The sequence below is a fragment of the Morone saxatilis genome, unplaced genomic scaffold (assembly GCF_004916995.1).
Source record: "Morone saxatilis isolate NCDOM2014 unplaced genomic scaffold, NCSU_SB_2.0 Contig16, whole genome shotgun sequence".
In the NCBI taxonomy this organism is placed as follows: Eukaryota; Metazoa; Chordata; class Actinopteri; family Moronidae; genus Morone; species Morone saxatilis.
The window spans coordinates 15,417,649-15,427,918 of record NW_023339718.1 but is presented as its reverse complement, the minus strand read 5'-3'; the positions used below and the strand labels follow the sequence as shown (position 1 = coordinate 15,427,918).

The 10,270-nt window shown below is 37.8% G+C and overlaps 2 protein-coding genes across 2 annotated transcripts; both read left to right on the top strand.

Moving 5' to 3' along the window:
* Nucleotides 1–196: 196 nt before the first annotated feature.
* Nucleotides 197–1,163, top strand: LOC118325553 (the record flags this gene model as incomplete). Its single annotated transcript, XM_035658268.1, is given in 3 exon segments — nucleotides 197–505; nucleotides 833–955; nucleotides 1,057–1,163. Coding segments are annotated over 3 exon segments (539 nt in total), but the record flags the coding sequence as incomplete, so codon positions are not given.
* Nucleotides 1,164–3,414: 2,251 nt separating this feature from the next.
* LOC118325831 (granzyme A-like) lies at nucleotides 3,415–7,023 on the top strand. Its single transcript, XM_035658670.1, has 5 exons — nucleotides 3,415–3,512; nucleotides 3,713–3,857; nucleotides 5,163–5,298; nucleotides 5,764–6,039; nucleotides 6,146–7,023. The coding sequence occupies exons 1-5, from the start codon at nucleotides 3,449–3,451 to the stop codon at nucleotides 6,293–6,295; spliced, it is 771 nt and encodes a 256-aa protein (XP_035514563.1). The 5' UTR covers nucleotides 3,415–3,448; the 3' UTR covers nucleotides 6,296–7,023.
* The last annotated feature ends 3,247 nt before the right edge of the window (nucleotides 7,024–10,270 follow it).

The following is a 10,270-nucleotide window of genomic DNA, read 5'->3' as shown; positions in this document are numbered from 1 at the left end:
ATACATAAAATTTTATACTACACTGGCAATACTAAATCTTCAACCAGCCATACCCTAACCTCAACCAGTTATATCTGAGATGCCTGACAACAGCAACCTAACGTCGGACCTAACCCCAACCACGTGGGCCAGTGGCAAAGGTGGTGGGTGACCTAAAACGTTTCTCTAACTTCTTCATTGTCAAATTCACTCACAGGTCCAGTTGCTCCTCAGCCAGTGACAGTGGACTCAGTGGGCTCTGATCATGTGGCTCTTAGCTGGAACGTCTCTGCATTTATGCAGATGACACCACACAGCTACAATGTGACGACATGCACCAACACATGTGATACACTCTTCTACCCCTACCCTGATGGCTCTGCCTTCATGAACATCAGCATCTCCGACTTAACTTCAGCAACAGAGTACTTTATAGAGATTTCCACTTTTGTTGTTCGACCTGACAGTGTTACTGGTGGAAACATGACCCTTAAAAGTAACTCTACAGCTTTCAAAGTCAAAACAGGTAGGAAGGATTTAAATGTAATTTACATGGTGTTAATTTTGTGTGGGAGCAGTCTGCTTTGTCATGCATTGGGTTTCATACATTAAGATGTATGCAATATCATATCAACAACAACAACAACAATTCAAATAATCAATTTATTGTTTTATGTATTTTGTCAAAAAATAAAAAAAATTGTCACAATAGATTCATAAAATAATAAATGGATAAATTGGTAAAGACAAAGACCATTAGTTGCAAGCAGCTCTACCTTGGAACTTGTGTGATTTAAAAAATTAATGGTCTTGTATTTGTGTGTGATGCATATTTGTCCTTTCTCTTCCTTAGTGGACTCTGGTGCTCAGTACAAAGTCATCATTATAATCTTGAAGTCGCTTAAGTTTATGCCTTTGGTTCCTTCACTGTGGATTATTTACCATATCCTGAGAAAATGCAAGTCTCTGTCCTTGGGTAAGAAAAATTAATATACTAAAACACACCTCAAAACATTCTAGGATGTCAAATATTTATCCTTCACGTGTGCTCATGTGTCATTTGTTTTCCTTCTCCAGATGAAGTTAAGGAGTCAGATCATGATATCTCTCAGTCATCAGTGGAGCTCCCAACTGAGGACACAATTGTTTACCTGATCCCACAGAAAAACAGAGGGTTCGGTTAAGATTCAGATTCAGAAAAATCGCTTAGACTGGGGTCCAAATGACCTGGAGCATGATGGCATTTGTTCACGATGTAAACATGAAATATCCTGAACAAGTTGAATATATGGAAAATAGTAAGAGACGAGTTCCTAAACAGACAAAATGGGGATGATTTAAAAAAAAACACAAATGATCAGTCAGTTTATTGAAAAGAAGTGTTTGAGAAACTGACAAAATGGTCAACTGTGATGTGATGAGAACTTACGATTGACCCATATGTCCTTGTAGATCATTTGCTCCACTGCTACCTCTCTCCTCCATTTTGCATAACCCATCCCACTATATCCACTGGCACAGCATAATATGCTTTAACCCTGCTGATGTCTCCAGAGCTGACCTTTACTGCATGCTATAAGCAGAGCCAAAGCATGATGGTGTCACGTCATCAACTTAAGTGTGTCAAAGACATGGGCACACGACAGGAGGAGTTGTTGTTTTCATCTTTTAGTAATTTTCTAGCAAAGTCCGTTACAAGTTGCTGTGAATTTTGTTTTACTTTTAATATCCAAGTTTCTCAAGACTAGAGGCTTGTTGGTTCGCCTTGCTTTTTAGGAGCAAGAAACCAATGTCACTTCTGGCAGCTGCTTCACAGTAAAAGCTTTTCAGCGTTTGAGGGCTAATTTGTTGCTCAATGATGCCGCTGAAAGTTAGTAAATCAAAATTTGGATTTTTTTGGGTGCTTTCTTGCTGGTGGATTACTTTGAAACACCTTCAAGTAAGAGAATTAACTCAACATGATGATGATTTTCTCAATATATTTTGTTTTTTTGTTACACAGGCTATGATGGCCGCCATGTTTTTTCAAGCAGTCATTGGAAATTTGTGGACATTTTTGTGTCATATTTTATAATTTTATCCATCCATTTCCCCACCAATCTTGCAGTCAACCTGCTTCAGTTTCTTCTTCTCTCATTTCTGAACTGATGCTAGTGACATTTTGTCACTCATTATCATTATTATGGATGAATGTAGCATTGACATAGAAGGTTTACTACAAGCTGTGTTCCTTATGTGAGGCTTAAAATTAAGATGTACTGTATATTCAAAAAAGGTAGCTAGAAACATGTTCTCTAAATGTAGTTTGATCATTGAACTGGAGGTGGCAGAGTTTGCACCAGCCAATAAATGACACAGTATTAACTACTACAACTTTTTTTAGACTTTATTTATTTTTACATATATGAACCTCACACAAGGATTAGTTAGTTCATGTCAAAGGGAACACAGACAGCAAATGTGAAAAGGCCCAGAGTTAGCTAAAGCTTGACTAAAACATAATTTCAATGAAACTATATATGGCAGATAGGTCTGGTAGTATTAATCTATCATTAAGCCCCAGCTTATCCAAAAGTATTTAACATTATTTATATTTCGCACTTACGTTGTTGTTATTTATTTTAATTAATTTTATAAGGAGTACAATCCAGAGCTGCTCTATTTGAAAAGTGTCCTGAGATAACTTTTGTCATGAATTGGTTCTATACCAATAAAACTCAATTGAAACTGAATTGAATTGTTTGTTTGTTTTTTGTCCTTTTATATATGCATGCAATGTGTTAATTAGGGAGCTTTAGAGTTGCTGGTAGATATTGTTACCTTTGGACAGAGCCAGGCTAGCTGTTTCTAGTGTTTGTGCTAAGCTAAGCTAACCAGCTGTAGGCTTTAGCCTGAAACAGTATTTAATGGACAGATGTGAGAGTGGTAATTTTATCATCTGTCAACTAGAAAGGAAAGTAATTCCCAGAATGCTGAATTATTGCTTTAAGGTAACATAACAATTTTCCAGCAGTTAACCCTTCCTTTATTGAACCCTTTTCATTTCTTGATCATTCACCTCCACCAGCCTGATGTCATGCATATCAGCCAATAGTTTCACTTTCTTAGGTTTTTCACTGATTCATGACATGACGTTATGAGAAACACTCATAAGTGTAGCTAGGAAGGCTGACTACCTATACTAATATTTGCCCCTGCTGATGTGAGCAGCTTCACGTAAAAAAAGCCTCCACCCCACAGCCTGTGAATAAAATGGTAATGATTGCTGGTAAATGCGAAAAACTGTTACCACAGGGTCCTATATAGCGTTAGCGCACCAATTCTCATGTCATGCTTGCGTCCATTTTGCTGACTCACGCATTTCCATGGTCAAACCACATCCTTTGAGCTTAACACATAAAGGCAACAGTGTGCATCGAGGTGGGTTTCAGTGCATTCACCATCACATCAAAGACAGAAATAAGAAGAAATGTTCTGCCTGAGGGATTCCGTCGTTTCTATCTATTGTGTGGTCCTCCTCATTGTCCAGTCAAGTGAGTATTTCTACAATAATTTTATGTAAATATGCAGAATGCAAAGTAATGATCTATTGAAATATTGCAGCACAGCCACTGCAGAGTGATACCACATCTGTGCTGTAATTAGTAATTGACTGGCTGACCAATCAATTGCTAATTACAAAAAATTATCTAATTTGTTGTTAAATTAATGAACTGAGTGTGTTCTGTTTTAGGTCATGGCGCTGAGATTATTGGTGGGAGGGAAGTGGAGCCCCACTCACTGCCTTTCATGGCTCTGCTGTCGGACAATAAAGCACCAGCCTGTGGAGGGATACTGATCGATCCAAAATGGGTACTGACTGCTGCTCACTGTGCTGGGTAAGAACAAGATAGGCCAACACACATTCCTAAAATGGTCAGATCTCAAAATATACACTAAAACTAATATTCATTTTCTACTGATGACATGAAAGATATTGTGTACTGGTTATTTAAAATCTTACAATCTTACAAGTCCACATACTCTGCTCTGATATCATTTTGAGTTTAATATTTGCTCTTTTAGGTAAAAATCTTAGTTCTCACTAACCTAATCAGGGACACAGTCACATAAGAGATACATTGCTGAGACTACTTTGACTTTTGAACAGATTTATTTATGTTTTGAGGTCAGCAACTGACATATACTATACAGCAGCTCCTTGGGGGGCATTGGGGTATTGTAGAGGGATGCATCTATAGATTTGGATTAGTAAAGGAAAAACAGTGCTCCACTGCTAGTGACATTTATTCAGACAGAATGACATTTAAAGCATATGATGGACAGACTTTTGACAGAGAAGAAAAAACAGGTGGTTGTCATCACTCACTTCAAGAAACCACAAAAGTTACAGGGCTTGAGACAAGATATCCTCTTGAGCAATCTTTAACTTGCATTTTCCATTTGCACAAAAGAATCGAATGAGAAAAAGTCCAAGAAAAGAGAAATGCACTTCATGATTTAGATAATGTTATGTCAGTCAAGATCAACTACAGTATGCACATTTTAGTTCAATGCTAAAACAAGAAAAAGAAAGTATGAGCACTGGTGTACTGTATGTGACTTTCTAAACCAGTCCATGTCTGCACTGTGGTCCCGTTGCTGTTTTTACAGACACAGTATTTGAATTAGCCAACCCTTGTTTGTTGCACACGCCACAAAGAAGAAATTTAAGGAGGCAGACATCGAAGAGAAAATGTACTTCAGGTCAGAGACTGCAGAGCTGTCAGGGACAGATTCCCCTAATACTGGATACGAAAGCAGATTGATACATGGCAAATCCTTCCTGAATAGATTTAACTCAGTGAAGATAAACATTACAGGTTTCAGTCCACACCCATGAGAGTCAAACAACTACCACACAGTCATATCAGCCCTGTTAGGTGGCAAACTCTCCATTCAGCATTTGTCAACTACCACTGAAGTCTCAATATGTATTGACACTAGGGGAAAAAAGCTGTACATGTTTCTCTAAGTCGCAATAAAAGCCATATTCTGACGATATTATAGGCTATAAATCATATGTGATAATGCTCAAATATAAAAGAGCAACTGTATAAAGTACTAGTTTTATTAATTTGTGCACTCCTGGCATGTTGACCTTTAGTGAACTTTGTTAAACACGGTGTTTCCTGCTCTTGCAGCATAAAGAAGGTGGTACTGGGGGTGCACTCCATCAGTAAAACGGAAAAAGAAACCAGACAGGTCAAAAAAGTGAAGACCTTTCCTCATCCCTGCTATGATGCAACTGATAACGTCAACGACCTCATGTTGCTCAAGGTAAGGTGCCATAAAAGTAGTGAATTACAACCTAAATGAAGCAAAGATGCAGCAGAAAGTGGTTCTAGAAATATTTTTGTAGCTATTTGTTTGAACTCAATATTTGCTTTTTTTTAGGCGGGAGATAAAGATGCCATGCAAACTGCAAACCAAATTGAATCCAAATGAAATATTTACCGATCCAAAGTCAGGCATATCTCTCTTCTAAGGCCCACAATGCTCGAGACAATGCAAGGCTTTGTCTCGAGTGTGTATATTTAGCTGATTTTTAACTTTGCTTTGAGATTTAGTCAAATAAGTGCATTACCACACAAATTAAAACCTCCATAGCCCCCTTTCTTATACAGATAATTTGATACTACTGAGATTTTACTGGTAGAATCATTGCCCAAGACAGACACTAGATAAGAACGTTCACATTTTCATCAGCATAAAAAATAATTATTTTTTTCCCCTAAATTTCAGCTTGACAAACCGGTGAAACAAACCAAGGCGGTGAAATGGCTCAAATTGGGAAACACCGTCAAAGAACCAGCAGCTAGCACCAACTGTCTGGTGGCTGGATGGGGGACAACAAAAAACAATGCAAAGAAAATGTCAGATGTCCTGATGTCTGTCAATGTGACTGTGGTCGACAGAATGAAGTGCAACTCCCCTGAATATTACGGCCTGAAGCCTGTTATTACCAGCAGCATGATATGCGCTGGTTCCAACGATAATAACAGTGCAGACACCTGTCAGGTAAGTGCACTTTATGCAGGCAGTAAACAGCCTGTTATCACCTATCACCACCTACACTGCTATTTATGCGCCCAAAAATCATGTCATGTATTTATTCTCACTCTAGGGGGATTCAGGAGGGCCGCTGTTGTGCAATGGAGCGCTGGTCGGAGTCACTTCATTTGGAAAGAAATGTGGTTTGAGTAAAAAGCCTGGTGTGTACTCTTTTCTCTCAGAAAAACAACTCCTCTGGATTAAAAAGACTATGAAGAAGTGAAATATAATGAGCTCTCCCTGTTAATTACTATGAATCCCTAACCTTTTTTTAACCACATCTATCTAAGTACTTTTTTTATGCTTCACATTTATTTCATCCTAATTAAATATACTGTATTGTTTGGAGGGCGAAAGTATACGAAATGGATTTCATGTTGACCTGCTCTAATTTACGCTGCAGTCATTTGTTGGGGCTATCTATCTTATTAACTACAGTATCAACCGAGCATTAAGTATTAAGCCAAGGAGCAAAACTAGCAACTCAGTTTTTGTGCTTTTATTCCATCTGCAAATATGTGAATGTATTTTTGAAATCAAATCATATTTTCTGTTTTTACTTACCTGCTGAGTAAGTACTCCCATGGCTACGAGTACTCCTGGTTGTTTCGTCTACTGCAGTAAACGGGATCTTTTTTTAAGCTGGTGTACAGCTTAAAAAAAGTTCCCATCAGCTATCACTTTTCAGATAAAAGCAAAACACCAAAGAGACATTATTCACCCCGCCAACCATACAGATTTACCACATCCAGAATCAACTGTTCAAATTGACATTGAGGGCCCAAACCAATGACATTTTCTACTGCCTTGAAGGCATAAATATTTCTTTCTTTCTGTTTGTACTATGTCTCTCCCAGTGCATTCTCATAACAGTAGCTCCTCACAGATTTGTGTTCCCGATCTCTGGTTTCAGGTTGTGTGAGATCAGTGTTCAAATTAAAAAGCTTTGATGTTGCATCATTTTGTCGTGTTTCCTTTCTTCCTCCTCAATAAGTCATCTGGTGATGATGTTAAAATGCTTCCTGGGTGAGCCTGTGACAGTAATATCAACACAGAGAACACCAAGTTCTGAACCACAAAGAGAAACAAATCATGTAGCCTACTGAGACTTACTGAGACCACAGCACAAAAGATAAATTCACACGGCCTATCTGGAGACCCCATACAGGAAACGTGCAAAAATGTTGCAATGCTGCATATGTGCCTTTATTCATAACTTGAAGGAGACTAGAACAGTGAATCACATCAAACATGCCCACTTCCAGTAAAACGAAATGTTTGCTTTGACCCTTGGACGGATTATTCATCAGTTTCTTTGTCTCCGTTATCTTAAATACTGTTCATTTTTGTGAGCTGTAAATTCTTGTGGGTTTATTGTGTTGCACGGAAGTCAACTTAGCCTATTAATTACATCTACTGTATACACCCAGTCTTTATGACCTGGGACTTTATGTAATGTGGTACTCAGTTTTCATACTACATCACTAGATGGTGCTCTCTGCTGTAATAAGTGGTGCAGAAATTTACAGGAAGGAGATTCCCTTCAGCTAAAAGTAAGTCTAAAATGGCTTTAATAAAAAAGTTCTGTTAATAAGACATAAATAGAAAAATACTATGTTTAATGTTTTGATCCACATTGGATATTACTGCAGCATGAATACCTGCTCTTCCTGGGGTCCAATAATTCAGTGAAAATGATACACATAACATGTAACATCAAACATACAGTAAGACTAGTACAGAAACATAGTGTGGACGAAATCCTTCACTCAGGTTCCATAATTGAAGAAACTAATATTTACTTTAGCTTGAGACTGTACAGATGTTTATGATGAGCATCCATGCATCATGGAGAGAAACACACATACAGGTTGTATCAGTACTTCTCTGACCTCCAGAAAAAAATTTATTTATTTATTTATATCCTTCACCCAACTCACAAGTCTTTTTGAGAGTATTTACATAGGTTAAAGGGGAATCAATGCAAAATAGTTTGTCTCATTGAGCTCACTGTCATGTAGAACAGCAATGACTTAATCAGGAAACAGGAAAGACAATATAAGGATAAGATAAGAATAAAACAAAAGGAAATAAATGTTTATTTTACTGTAGCTCACATCATCACATCCTTTTGACTATTGACCACTTCCTTATCATCTTATGACGCTTGAGGTATATTTCGAGACGCCAGGTTGGGAAACACTGGTCTGCATGATGCTGTACCACCACCTCCTAGAGAAAATGTTAAGGTGTGGGTGAAGCAAATAACCTGCAGAGATACATTTGGGGGAATTGGCTCAACATAATTAAGGCACACATGTGTTTGAACACCTGTGTTTGCTCCGTAGGTTTGTTTAGGCAGGTGAAAAAGATACCTATCAAACTGCAAACTGAATTTGGTCCAAACCGAGACAAAGAAATGTTTATTGCAACCCCACATTTATTATCACTGGTGATTATTTTCCTTTGTTTTATTTTGAATAATTATTCGATTTGTTAAGATGTAAAATGGTCGATTTATTCACACGTTTAAAAAAAGCAAAGATTTGAAGAAAGTCTGAGGTTTAAACATAAGTTTGTGAAGCAGAAATTTATGCTTTCATATCCACTTGATCATTTGCGAGCTTTCAAGTTTATCTTCTGACCCTTTGTGGGGATCCCGCCCCCCAGGTACTACATTGCACTACACAATATTATCTCTTCTTAGAGAAAATAAAGTAATCAGTAAAGCAACTTACATTCCTTAATCACTAAAAAAGGTGGGGTTAAAGTTTATATTAGGAGTAAATGGGACTATATAGTTTAATTTCTTGTCAAACAATGTTGCTTATTTCAACTTACAATATTAAATAATAAATAGAAACGCAGAACTGAGACTCTACAACCACGCTCAGTGAGGTTGTACTTCAGCACAGTGGTGCTTTGTGCTAAATGCTAACACATCTTATTGTAGTGTGTTAGCATGCTAAAATTTCCTCAATAGTATTTGGCAATAAACTACAAATTGAAATTTTGAATTAATGAGGCAGAGGAAAGGTTATTACGGTCCATCCTAAGGAGAACATGATGGGAATCCATCCAATAGTTGTTGATGTATTTAATTCAAATTCCCAAATGTGAACATCCCGGTGGTGCTGGGGGAAAGATCAGGGGTCCATAGGATTCGTCCTCTGTGAATCATGAATGTCTGTAGAATATGTCACAGCAATCCATCCAGTAGGCCAATAGTTGATGGATGACTAAAAACTATATGCTTGTCAAGATGTGTCACTTTGCCGAAACAGAAAAAAATACTTCCCTTGGCAACTGACCCGCTCCCTTGTAAAGGTAAAGGAAAGAATCGTTAGGCTACCACACCCAGGAAATTCCAGCATGTCCTTTATTTGAGCTCCAAGTGAATTATCACTGACCAACCATCTGCCTGTGTGTTTACTCTGTTTCCATGGTCACCCACAAAAGCTCACGGGCCCACCTCAGTGCCACCGAAACTATCAAAGCTCACCACACCCATATTAACTTATTTTGTCAAATGGATGAATGCACGGGTGTTTATGAATGTTTTTGGCATGTTTAAATAGGTATTTCTGCTATGGAGATCACCTTCTCACACACAAACACACACACACACACACACACACACACCTACACAAGAGTAAATGTTTACCTGGGCTTGCATCACTTGTGCATGTTAGATGAGCTGCCCACCTTGCCTCGCCTTTTCCTTCACTCACTGGTGACGTAACACACACAAACACAGAGTGAAACCTTGTTTGGAAAATAAATGGTGTACCCGCACCTTTGTCTTTTCAAATGTTTCATGAGGAAGGAGATGTGTTCTACATGTTTATTAGAGTTCAAGAATACACAAACACACACAATGTATTTTGGTGAGTAATACTGAATGTAAACATAACTTTTGTTTATTTACAAGAAAACTCCACAGGGTACCTTTAAAGTTCCCCTAGAAGAAGATAGTTTTCTTCATATTCCTAAAGTTGAATGCTTAAGCTTCATTGTGCAGCATTGTGTATGTGCAGTTTGACACTAAAAGTGTGTTTTCACATGAATCTGTTGAAAGTGAAAGTTTCTCTGTGTTCATTGAAATTAAAGATTTTAAGGGGTAAAATTTAGAAATGTAATGAGGTAGAAGAAAGGGATGCATTTTTAAAAAAAAACACACATTGTTGTTCCAAGCAGA